Consider the following 13,538-nt stretch of genomic DNA (forward strand, 5'->3'; position numbering starts at 1 on the left):
ATTACTCAGAGTCAGTGAAACAAACAACTCGGGAGATTGGATCAAGCCAATGAGTCTGCTAAGTTTTTCCTAAGGGTACTCCTCCCAATGTCGCGGACACTGACTTGAAATAACGCAAAACATTTCAATGCCATGCCCTTAGTCTCTAAGGACTGGAGTTTTAGACAGAGAATAGTAGAAGGGAGCTACATTCAAAGACTACTTTATCATCAAGAGCATGTGGTTGGTTATTATGATAAACCTTGACACCCCCCACCACTCCTCCTTCCCTACCCCCGCCTGCCTTTCCTTCCCTCTCTGTCTTTAGTGGGAGGGTCGATGTGTGTGTGTGTGGGGGGCAACATTGTGGGTGGGGTGGCCCCCTTCTCCAGGACCCACAGAGTCAATGATACATAAGCCACATGACCGACTGGGCTCCTGTTATCCAAGGCAAACAGAGGACTTGCACACACATACAGCCAGACAGACCTGCTTCAAACTGCAAGCTGACTCCCAGCACATTCACAGCTCCACTGAACTTGGCACAGGCTGCCGTGTTCTCCGAGAAGGAGAAAAAAAAAGCTGCACACCTCCGTGGGAGAGCTCAGATAAAGACGTGCCTTCAGTCTTGGAGTGGCGTTGTCACACACTGATATACAAATACGCATTTAGACACACACACATACAGAAATCAACACGCACCAGGCAGACAGGCAGCCAGACACACACACACACACTCCCAGGCACACAAACACACGCACACACCAGGGTGCATACAGAGGCACGCGCACACTCACTCTTACACACACACAGAGAGAGAAGCAAACAGTCTTGCTCTCTCTCTCTCTCTCTCTCTCTCTCTCTCTCTCTCTCTCTCTCCCTTGCTCGCTCAGTCGCTCTCTCTGCCTCTCTCCCTCCCTCCCATCCACACACACACACCACTACAGTATATCAGCTAGCGACTACCGGAGAGCCAGAGGGGAGTGCAGAAATGAATGTGAAGATCCTGACGCTGGTGATTGTGCTCTTGGTGTCTCTGCTGTGTTCTGCCAGTGCTGGTGAGTACAGGGCTCGCTCGGGCTTCTGCCTGTAGCCTCCCTATGCTTTCTATTTTCTCCCTCTATATCGGCCCTGAGGCTCGGCTAAGGCAGTTGTAGTTGATCAGTTACCCAGTGTGATTAGCCTTGTGTGCCACTGAAAGGGAAGGAATATCAGTTCAGCACCTGACTGTGTACAGTACTGCAGTGCAGTGGTTTCCATGTTATTGTTGCCGGGGCTGTATTTTGTATGGAAGTTTATAAGGTGCTATAGGTCATATGCTTTCACTTGATTCAGCTTGAGGGACAGCAGAGATTGTGGCTCATATGAAATATTTAGGAGCTTTTATTGATGGCCATTGCTGTCTATGCTGAGTGCTGTGGCTGAGTGTTGTCAAGGCTGTATTGCCAAATGACTGTTGTGACTGTTATGAAACGGACAGTGGACATGGCATGGCACATGTACTGCAAAGGTAGTGTGGGGAAATAAATCAACCATAGCTGGTAGAGGCATAACTGGTTGTACAAATGGAATTTCACCTGATCTAATGCATTTATAATGTATCAGTGTATTGCTATAACTACATTGTAGCAACGCTCATGCCTGTTCTCATGGTAATCCAGTGCTCTGATTCATTTGGTGTGCTGCTGATGAGGATTGTATTTAGAATGTCTATGGGGGAGGCACATAATCCTAGATACATGGTTGGATGGTCTCTTGAGGAGCTCAATTTGTGCTCCTTTGTCACAGTACATTTCCGTAAGGTGCTGCCGCAGCTCTGGAGCCATTGTGTTGGACTCGAGTGTGAAATGAGAATCTCTGTGCGTGCAAATTACGACAAGCCACAACGAACGTGGAGAATAGTATCTGGAGGTATTTATCAGTGGTGGGTCATGGGAGTAGGAGCCTTGAGTGATGTGGGAGGTGTGGGGGGGGGCTGACCATTGGCCAACCTGCAGATGTGGTGCAGGTAACAGTGGAGTGTGAAAACACAACAGTGGGTCTTGTGTCAATGCTTCTAGCTACCTCTCTGAGGATTGACATCTATCTATGAACCACTGCTGGTCGGCATGTGCGTGTACATAATTGTGCATCTGTGTATATCTACTTGTATTATGTGCCTGACTGTACATGCATCTGCGAGGTATACTGGCCACACTTGGCGTATAAAACGGCAAGGTGCAGCAGTGAGAGCTCATGTCTCCCATGCTTCCGAGCGTTGCGTTCATGACGGTGTGACGTGCTATTTTTGGTCTCGGCCACACGAGTAAATGGGAAGCAATTATCCTGCATTACGGTCAGTGTCGTCTTTCTCAGCCCCTGCGTGTGCCTGACCATGTTCCACGCCCGAGAGCTCACCACCGCGCTACACGTCCCTTTCCCTGTGCTCTGATGACGGAGGAAAAGAAGCTGTGCGAGCTCAAAAATGCTTATTAAAATGATTCTACGTCTTTCAGGACATGCTGCCTATATCTGCTCTTTCTCCTTGCCTGTTTCCCTGGCTGGTACTGTAGAATTGTCTACATTGAGAGGGAGAAAGGGAGGCTACTGTATAGCAGCGTTAGTGGGTGTGGGGAGAGATGGATGCTGCTAGTTGGAGCTGGAGTCTGTGTCTGTGCCTGTGCAGCACCAGCCTCAGCTACATGCGCTGTGCTGTCGCGGGAAGGTGTCGGCAGAAGGCTCTGTGTGTAGGAAGTGGGTGTGAAGCCTTTCATCTTGAGACAAATGCTTTTCCAGTTCACCAGGAGTTTTCCCGGGTTATCTGTTTTCAGGCGTGTGTGTGTGTAGGCTGAAACACTGGCATGGTCAGGCAGAGAAAGGGTGGGGACTTGTTGTGTGTGTGTGTGTGTGTGTGTGTGTGTGTGTGTGTGTGTGTGTGTGTGTGTGTGTGTGTGTGTGTGTATGTGCCTGCTTGTGTGTCTGTGTGTGTGTGTTTGGCAGTCAGAGCTCATGGTGCAACAGGCGACAGAACCTCAATCTAACACTCCCCTCCGGCAGTTCTTCAGTGTCACCGAGTAGATTCAGTAGCACTACAGTGGCCTTGCTGGTTCTATATCACCATCCCTGAACAGCATACCGTACCTCAATTAACCATCTTCAAAAAGGCACACTCTACCTTGAGAGCAAGAGAGAGCAGGCAAAGCCTCAGATGTGGTATTCATAATTCATTCTGAAGGCGATCACTTGTCTTCCTCCCCCTCTAACTCTTAAGGGCTGGTATGTAAACAATCCGTATTGTGGAAACAGTCTGGCCTCTCAGGCCTGTCAGCCGGGATATCAAAACCCCATCTTTCACAGGCACGGAAACACCTCCGCCCAAATCCCTAAATGCAGAGAGTTGCAGAGAGGAGGAAAACAACAGATGCTGACACACACACACACCACACACACACACACACACACACACACACACACACACACACACACACACACACACACACACACACACACAAAAGGCACAATGCTTCTGAGGTGTGTGATGTTAGAGGCCTGGTTGACTCCCGGTTGACACCCAGGCACATTTGAACAGGTGAGGTGGTTGTTGGTTTTGTGAGGTGGGCATGATAGGAGGGCTCCTCTTACTGGAATTATATATAGGAGACATCATCTGCATTCAAGTAGGGAGGCAATTTCACGTGAGCTATTATTCCGTGTTAAACTTTGATGTATTGTCGGTTCTCGGGATTCGGCACCAGCTGCACCTGTGGTGCTTTCTGGGTCAGGGAGAGCCACAGAGAGGCCCGGAGAAAATAAATACAGGCCCTCGTTAAGGCACCTACATCCACACAATGTTTCTTTTCAACAATAAAAAATAAAAAAGGGGAAAAGGGAGGTGGCAAGGAAAAGCCAGGATATTTGGCGAAACAACATCAATGGGACCTATGCTAACAGTACCCAGGAAGCCTTAAATCATAATCCCAGCTCCTTCACACTGGCTCTGGTAATGTAAAGAGTTTTTTGTGTGTCCGCTGTTGCTGCAGTGATTATATGGGCCGTAGAGAGAACAAAAACAGGCAAACTTTTCCAGATGTCCTGCAATAACATAATAATGGTGGGCAAAACATTTGCCACAGAGTAGGCACAGTAGTTAGGTTATTAGGGGATTATGGGGAATCATTCAGAGGGTCTAGTTTAGTTGGGCGAGTGAGTGGCAGCTGGGTTTGTCTTGTTCTCTCCCACACACACAGATACACATGCAGAATAACACATTGTGAATAACCTGGATTTCCTCTCTACGCAACGCTGGCAGAGAATCAGAGCCAAACCATCAGTTTCAAGATAGGACAGCTAGTCTGAGAGACACGACACAGACACTCACGGCTCTGTCTCTTTACAGAGGCAACCAGACATGCGCAATAGACAGCGAGAATGTTTTGACCACTGGCTACAGTATGGTGCATGGTGACAATCCTGAATGGACACATCATGTAGGCCTAGTTTCATTCTTTTACCCCCAAATCAGGAAGAGCAAATTATTTTATCAGCAACCTCTACTTAACTACTAACTACTTGTTGCCCTCGCCACTTGCCTGCCATGTAAATGAATGACAAACATGGAGAAACCAAAATAAAGTCCTAAATCCCTAGTAAATCCCTACTGTATTGAAAAAACAGTCGGGTCTTGTTGACTTCAATAATAAAGTATTGGGATTTTATTCATGTTTTTGCGATAAGCCACTTCATACTGTACATTGGTATAACTCCCACTCGCCGTGGACTTCATATAAACCGTCCACAATTGCGTTAGAGGAGAGGGAAGAGATTTGGGGGGGGGGAATCATAAGTCAATTGGTAGGCTCCAAGACGTTAGCATATGCGACTGCTGAGGCGCTGTATTGTAATTCAGAAATCCTTTGAATGAATAAATCAACTCACTTAGAACTTCGGCCAGAGGTGTAGGCCTATGCATAAGGAGAAAGACACAGGGAGCGAAAAAAAAAGAAGAAAAAAAAGAAAGGGAAGACAGAGAGAGAGAGCGGCCATCTTGGAGCACAAGGGTCGTTTAAGCTTTCAGTGGCGAGGGGAGCGCCAGGCACGACACTGAAATATTAAAAAGCCTCTAAAAACTTCACAGCTGGTGGTCTCACTTGCCTTCCCAAATTGTTGCAGGTGGACGAGCAAGAGCAATAAAAGGTGGCATGCAACGGTAGTAAAACAATTAGTCTCGAAACGGCTCTCTGCCTCTGCCTGACCCTGAATCCATTATGTGGCCCTAGCTGTTCCGGAGTCGGGCCTTAGTCTGTCTCCCTCATATGAGAGCTATGAGAATGCTGCCCTGGGGCAGATGGTTGGGGTTACCCACCATGCTAGCCAGGCCTCTTCTAAGCACCACCAGATCCCTATCCCCAGGCCCAGGTTACTCCCATTCTCGCACCCAATAGCTTAATCAAAGCCAGATATTTTTCAAAAGCTGCGCTAGTTCCACCAGGGGCTCAATATTAACGTGATTTATGACTCCCTGTTCAAACATTAAGTGTTACATTTAAAGTGGGTGTCAATTGGGATACGATCGGAGTGGACATTTTTATCAACAGCACACCAAAAACCACTGAATAAATATTCTGGAGCCGTTGGAATGAATGAATGGAGCCTTAATTACCTACGCGGTCAATTTACACAAAACATAGAATGGGAAAATATTACACTTGAACAGTGGTGGTCACAGGTATCATTTCCCATCATTTCTTGTGGCCAAACACTGTTTTGTTTCATCTCGTTCTTTCATGACAGATATCCATAATTCAATGCTTGGAAAACACAGGAGCAGCTGGACATCACTTTAGAATGAGGTGAAACAGAAAGAGAGTGGAATGAAAATATAACCAACGGCAACTTTGTTTCCCTATTAATGCTAAAACCACGTACAGCACACTCAGTATGGACACAGTCCGTTTACCTGGTCCAAGGCAAGACACAGCTGGCACTTGTTAGGGACTGTTATTGATAAGGAAGACTGGGGAGATTCATGCAAACTCCGAAGTCGTGGATCATGCATTGGGGACGATGGGCCGTGCAAAGGGGGCTTAGCAGAGATTGGGAACACTTACTAGTGCCCCCACCGGGTTTAGTCTTACCTCCCAGGCCCTAGGCCACAGGATATCCTTATTTCGGCTATGCCTCTTTATTCTCTCAAAGACACATATACAAAGTCAAGGTGGTGGAGGTGTACCTCCTTTCTCTCCCCACCCCTCCCGATTTAAATGAAACGCATGGAACTAGAAACCATCAGATCACTTTTCCTTCTTATACCCAAGTGGGCTACGCGGGGAATCATTCATTTATGAAACAATACATTATTCACGGCGGGAGGAAGTTACCATTGTGCGTAGTTTGTTTACTAATGGTATTTGACTATTTCACGCATGCAGAAGAGAGAGAGAGAGAGAGAGAGAGAGAGCTCCATCGTGAGTCAACCAGCCTGTGACTGATAGGTGGAATCTCTCAATATGTTTCCTAATGGCCATATTTGGAGTAGGGCTGGACCTCCCACAGTGCCTCTTTCTCGATCTCATTTACTGATGAGGAGAGAGAACGGTTCCCTCCTTTCTTTGCTGGCCCCTGACCATGAACAGATGTTTGTGAAAGAGGAAAACAAGAAGTGGGATACATAACCGTATGTCTCGATCAGGCAGAACGTTTAGTCAAGTAGCGGCGGAACATCTCAACGGGGCGGCAGGGTAGCCTAGTGGTTAGAGCGTTGGACTAGTAACTGGAAGGTTGCAAGTTCAAACCCCTGAGCTGACAAGGTATAAATCAGTAGTTCTGCCCCTGAACAGGTAGTTAACCCACTGTTCCTAGGCCGTCATTGAAAATAAGACTTTGTTCTTAACTGGATGAATAAAAAAAATAAAAAAAATGCTTCAGGACAAACACGCACAGGTTAGCATGTGCAGTGTATTTGTCAACAAAATGCTGTAAGAAGCTTATATATTGAAGTTTCAATTGACCCAAGGGACAGGTATCTATACCACAGTTTGTATATAAAACCCTTTTAGAAAAGCCTTACCCCTTGACTCGAACGTTCACAGTAATATTGCTATAAATGCAGGTGGCATAAATCCTGCTACTACTAGGATGTCTGCCAGTCGGGTAAGAGTAGCTGACTAGGCTGTTCACCTATGTGTGCGTTTGCTGTTTTACCTAACCATGTCTGACGTCAAAATGGCCTCATTAGCTGAGAAACAGCCTCATGCAATGTTGATGCTATGTTCCTTTAAATCCTACCCTATGGGAGAGGCACTGATCCCTAAAGTAGCAGAACTGCAGTGAACTGCAGTCTCACATACACACACACACACACACACACACACACACACACCTCCCCTATAACATGGGAGAGGGCACGTCAGTTCACAGCAGGGGGGCAGTGATGACACAAGAGAGGGGAGGGGCGAGAGCTGGTGCTTCACATTTGATTAGCGTGCCCATGGAAACGGGCGGTTGGAGGATCCCTCTGCCCTTGCCTTGCTGTTTCTGGAGATTAAAGCTACACCCACCTCACCTCCTCCTGATTAGTCTACATACCGACCGACGTGCTGGGCCTCGGCCCGCTACTGCTTACTGGAATATCCAGGTCTAAATCGCCATTCGCCTACTGCTACCTCCAGTTCCTACTCGGGGTGTTAAATCCTCTCTCAGACAGCAGGCTGCTACCGAGTTCAGGGAGAAATCTCTCTTCAAATGCTATGCGTGATCGGCTCTCCGATTTTGCCTTGTATTTAAAAGGCCCTAAAATGCCGTAAACTCATCGCCATAGATTCACACCAATCCACAGAGTTGGATGGTGGATGAATGAAAGCAGCCAGGAGGTCCAGTGGTGGACTCCATTGCTTCAGTAGTTGGTGCCTTCAGCATCGCTGGTGCCGCCAGAGGCCCTTTGAACACGCAGAGCTCTGACCATAGCTACCAGAGCAGGCTGCCCCGTCTCGCACCTCATCACGAAGCACTCTCACTAATTTGGGAGCATGTGCAGTTCACTCAGAGGGCTGCAACCTCACAGCCGACCTAGGGGGTAAGGTGGGGCACAAAGGGACATCTGCCGAAACAGAGCGGTCTGCGAAATTTGTTTAAAAAAAAATCTGAGCCCTCAACTTCAGTGAGTGACAGTTAGCAGAGTTTATAACGGGGGTTAAGTTAGAGCTGGGAACGTGCAGCGGGTGTTTAAAGCACTTTCGTTTCCTCTGGGGAGTGGTTAGGGACAAAGCCAGCCTTCATTTCACCCCCACAAACCCATTATTATCACAGACGAGCACCACAATGCTACATATCAAACAGGGAACAGTGGAACACACTGCTTGGAACCCTCTGCTCGCCATGAAAGCAAAAGGCTGACACACACACATACAGGGCCCAAGCCCCTCTCGCCCAGGGGAAAGGGTTGAACAAAATAAGCTGCCCAGTCAGGTTAATTATGCGCTGAAATTTGTAAACTGGGAAACCTGATCCATTTCAACTGACAATGTCATTCTTTTTGCTCCCCGAGTGCCTTTCACAGTGGCTGCCATGGTAACGTGGGTCTGAAAGTCCGCTAGGGAATGGCACCAGTTTCTGCCAAGGCCCAGAGTTACTGGTAGGCATGCGATTAGCAGCACACTGACAGACTCCGGCTTCAACGGGCAGAACATTTCCAAATGGGGGTTCTGAATGCTGAACAGGGCAGGGGTGTCTGCTCCTTCCACTGCGTTTCCACATCTGAGGTAGTGGTAGATGCAAAGGCGAAAGCTCGACTGGCAGACGGCTAGCAAATCCACCACCATACTTCAGCAGCATCAGCAGAAGCTCTGCTCATGCTAGGGCCAAAAGAGCGAAGCTAGGAAAATGGGTTGGCTTGTACTGCATGCACTTGCCTGATTAACGTGTCTCATTTGTGCCTAAACATTCTTGATCCCCCTCATATACCCCTGGAGGGTGTGGGGTGTGTCTGTGTGTGTCTGGGTCTGTGGGAGTTCTAAACACACAGGGAATCACTGGCTATGCGTCCGTGCCTTATTTTAGTGAATGAAGGAAGCATGTGATGGAGACAGTGTGGGCTCGCTCCTCTTACCGTACGTCACACTAATAACCATAGCTACACTCACTAGGGTATCTATTCTTACTCTCACGTAAACACATCCCTAGCAGTGTTCCCCATAAGGATCCCCCAGGCAAATGCACGGAATTAGGTGCAAAGCAAACTGTCTCAGTGTTCTGTATGTCTAAAATGGTGCAGATGGTGTTAATGGTATGACATACACATAATAAAGTGCCATCGTACCATTCACCGAAGATGGCTCTTCCCTCGGCTAAGTGGACTACCATGAAGCAGAGTGTCTTTTCTGCAGGGGTTATTACTTCCACGGAAAAGGGACATGCTGTACTGTAGGCTGCACTGATCCATGGTCCTCTGGCTCAGTGGGTTTTGAACAGAAAATGCATCTCTGTCTGAATCAATGGAGCTCATTATCACGTCCCCGTCACCTGTGACATGAGGCACTTTAGCCGTTGCCAGCATCAAACATGAGCCAGACGACGCCCCATGGTAGATGTGGCATCAAACGGCGAGGCACTGGGCTAGGCACTGGATCCAGTGTTTTACCAAGCGAGGCTGCTGGTTCTCTGCTTTTCTGTTCTTTCCAGTTCTCTCCTCCACCTTCTGGTCCCTCACCTTCTCATCTCTTCTGTTCTCCTCTCCTCTTTCTTCCACTCTCTTCTCGCCTGTTCTCTCATGTCCTCCACCCTCATATCTCGCCATGGTTACTGCAGAGCAGAGCCCGGATCCAGTCCGATGCTCTTGTTTCCACTCTATGGCAGCTGCTTGTTTACACATCAAAGGCCTCTCAGGCTGCCTCATCCTCTGCTTCCATGGAAGGATGGAAAGGAGAGAGCAAGATGTAGGGTGTGGAGGAGCAGGAGGAAGGCGGGATGGAGGGACAGATGAAGAAAGAGAGAAAACAGAGCAAGAGGGATTGTTTTCCAATTGCTCTGTGACCCGTGAAAGACAATCGATGAGACGGTGCACTGATTCATAATCAGTTTAGCTGAGCAATGAGCAAAGGCTAGTCCAGTTAAGAAACAGATGAGATTAGTTGAAACGATGTATTCATTCGCTTTTACGCACAGAAAATGAAACACTGCAAGGATTCAATTTCAGTGCGACACGCTTGAGGAGCCTTGTTGATTCTGTATCCCATCCATAAACAACCAGTTCTGCCTTCTCACCTGTTGCTGGTTTACTCATGGACCTGGAAAGAGAACAAATCTCATATTTCCTGGCGACAGAGCTAAGTCTAAAGCCATTGGTAAATGTACAAGTCCAGAGATATGTTATGTGGGCCTCTTGGCATCCTACACAATCAGCTTTTTCTCTACAAAAGAAACAGAGCTCCTCATTCTCCATCCCCTGGGCGCTTCCTCCATCGGCGTGCCACGTCTCAACGATGTGATATCCAATTTGCCCATGCGGCTATCGATCGCTAGACTTGGCGCCAGACAGCAGGCATCCATTTCTCCCTACTACTCCCCTCTCTCTCTGACAGAACGACAAGCGCTGGGAGACGTACAACTCGGCCCGGTTGACGGGGATGCAGGGGCATTGACAGGGAAGGGCTGTCAGAAGCGCTGTGTATCGGCCGGTTCTGAAATGAGACCGAGAAAGTGAAAAAGGCAACGTCATGGATGGCACCTGAGGAGTGTGGTGAAACAAAGGAAGGGGAATTAGATAGCAGCCGACTGGCGATGTATCATTAAAGCCTGGACGCAGGCCAGCTTGTGACACAGCTCTGCTTCTCTCAGTCTTCCTCTCGCTCTCTTTCTCCCTCTCTCTCTCTCTCTCACCACTTCCCTCTCAGATAGGTCTGGAGAGGCAGCAGCGGTAGCTGCAATATTTCCGGCATTCCAGAAATTCCCTATCAATTCGAGTTTACTTAGGGAATTACCAGAAGGGGAAGAAATGCCTGAGTTTGGTTGTGATGAGGGCCTGGGCTCTGGGGTCAGATGTTGAGATAAGGAGGGGTGGTATCACGAGAAATATCTAACCTCTGCCATATTGCTTCCTTACCCGCTGATCATGTTTGTGGGATTCCCACAGTGGGAAAATATCAAATGGGATGCTACATGTGCTGGATCCATTTTCACAGCAATACGATAGTATAGTGGTTTTTGTTTATGGAGATGAAATGTGCATTAACAAATGATTGCTTTGAGTTGGGCCTCATTTACAAGGGATTATGTCATTTGGATGGCTGCCTTCTCATCCCATCTATCCAGATATGGCTAAAGATACATGCCTGGAACTGGAAGTTGCTATATCATGTCTGGCCCAGCTTGATACCTTCTCTCCTGGTGGGAAGAGTCAATCCATAACTGCCAGTCTTATCACTGGGCCCTGGCTTATTTTTAGCAGCTTTCATTACACCTTTCTTTCCTGTGGCCAGACGGGCGGTAAGGCTGAGATCTGTCAGGAGATGTGCGCCCGTCAGAGCCCAGAGTTGAGCAGTGGCTGACAGCTCGCCGTGGCAGGAAACATCTAAATTGTCTCATTACAGATCCGGGTTATGACAGACTGAGCGACCCAGAGAGGAGAGTGAAGCGGGTGATGAGTTGTGTTCAGCACAGCCGGCCCGGGTGTAATTACTGTGTGTGTGTGTGTGTGTGTGTGTGTGTGTGTGTGTGTGTGTGTGTGTGTGTGTGTGTGTATGTTGTGTGTGTGTGTGTGTGCCAGTTCCAACAGCACAGCCTTCATACATCAGCCGTAGTGGGGGGGATGCTGCTTTAGATGCTGAAATATACAACAGAGCCTTTCCCCGGTGCAAATGAATTAGCCCACTGTTTCCTGCAAATATATTATATGTGCCCAGAAGACGATTAGCCCAGGAAATGAAACTTGAGATGTCTGGCATTTCATGGGGATATACAGTGCCTTGCGAAAGTATTCGGCCCCCTTGAACTTTGCGACCTTTTGCCACATTTCAGGCTTCAAACATAAAGATATAAAACTGTATTTTTTTGTGAAGAATCAACAACAAGTGGGACACAATCATGAAGTGGAACGACATTTATTGGATATTTCAAACTTTTTTAACAAATCAAAAACTGAAAAATTGGGCGTGCAAAATTATTCAGCCCCCTTAAGTTAATACTTTGTAGCGCCACCTTTTGCTGCGATTACAGCTGTAAGTCGCTTGGGGTATGTCTCTATCAGTTTTGCACATCGAGAGACTGACATTTTTTCCCATTCCTCCTTGCAAAACAGCTCGAGCTCAGTGAGGTTGGATGGAGAGCATTTGTGAACAGCAGTTTTCAGTTCTTTCCACAGATTCTCGATTGGATTCAGGTCTGGACTTTGACTTGGCCATTCTTACACCTGGATATGTTTATTTTTTAACCATTCCATTGTAGATTTTGCTTTATGTTTTGGATCATTGTCTTGTTGGAAGACAAATCTACGTCCCAGTCTCAGGTCTTTTGCAGACTCCATCAGGTTTTCTTCCAGAATGGTCCTGTATTTGGCTCCATCCATCTTCCCATCAATTTTAACCATCTTCCCTGTCCCTGCTGAAGAAAAGCAGGCCCAAACCATGATGCTGCCACCACCATGTTTGACAGTGGGTATGGTGTGTTCAGGGTGATGAGCTGTGTTGCTTTTACGCCAAACATAACGTTTTGCATTGTTGCCAAAAAGTTCAATTTTGGTTTCATCTGACCAGAGCACCTTCTTCCACATGTTTGGTGTGTCTCCCAGGTGGCTTGTGGCAAACTTTAAACGACACTTTTTATGGATATCTTTAAGAAATGGCTTTCTTCTTGCCACTCTTCCATAAAGGCCAGATTTGTGCAATATACGACTGATTGTTGTCCTATGGACAGAGTCTCCCACCTCAGCTGTAGATCTCTGCAGTTCATCCAGAGTGATCATGGGCCTCTTGGCTGCATCTCTGATCAGTCTTCTCCTTGTATGAGCGGAAAGTTTAGAGGGACGTCCAGGTCTTGGTAGATTTGCAGTGGTCTGATACTCCTTCCATTTCAATATTATCGCTTGCACAGTGCTCCTTGGGATGTTTAAAGCTTGGGAAATCTTTTTGTATCCAAATCCGGCTTTAAACTTCTTCACAACAGTATCTCGGCCCTGCCTGGTGTGTTCCTTGTTCTTCATGATGCTCTCTGCGCTTTTAACGGACCTCTGAGACTATCACAGTGCAGGTGCATTTATACGGAGACTTGATTACACACAGGTGGATTGTATTTATCATCATTAGTCATTTAGGTCAACATTGGATCATTCGGAGATCCTCACTGAACTTCTGGAGAGAGTTTGCTGCACTGAAAGTAAAGGGGCTGAATAATTTTGCACGCCCAATTTTTCAGTTTTTGATTTGTTAAAAAAGTTTGAAATATCCAATAAATGTCGTTCCACTTCATGATTGTGTCCCACTTGTTGTTGATTCTTCACAAAAAAATACAGTTTTATATCTTTATGTTTGAAGCCTGAAATGTGGCAAAAGGTCGCAAAGTTCAAGGGGGCCGAATACTTTCGCAAGGCACTG

The 13,538-nt window shown here is 47.3% G+C and overlaps 1 protein-coding gene across 1 annotated transcript in view; it reads left to right on the forward strand.

The window, feature by feature from the left end:
• The first annotated feature begins 445 nt into the window (after positions 1-445).
• LOC139390914 (apelin) overlaps positions 446-13,538 on the forward strand; it is a 30,998-nt gene continuing 17,905 nt past the window's right edge. The window contains exon 1 of the mRNA XM_071138293.1: positions 446-1,037. Coding sequence (XP_070994394.1) covers positions 971-1,037 — 67 coding nt within the window. The 5' untranslated portion in view covers positions 446-970. The remainder of the gene's footprint in view (positions 1,038-13,538) is intronic.

The sequence above is a fragment of the Oncorhynchus clarkii genome, chromosome 31 (genome assembly GCF_045791955.1).
Source record: "Oncorhynchus clarkii lewisi isolate Uvic-CL-2024 chromosome 31, UVic_Ocla_1.0, whole genome shotgun sequence".
Taxonomy (NCBI): Eukaryota; Metazoa; Chordata; class Actinopteri; order Salmoniformes; family Salmonidae; genus Oncorhynchus; species Oncorhynchus clarkii.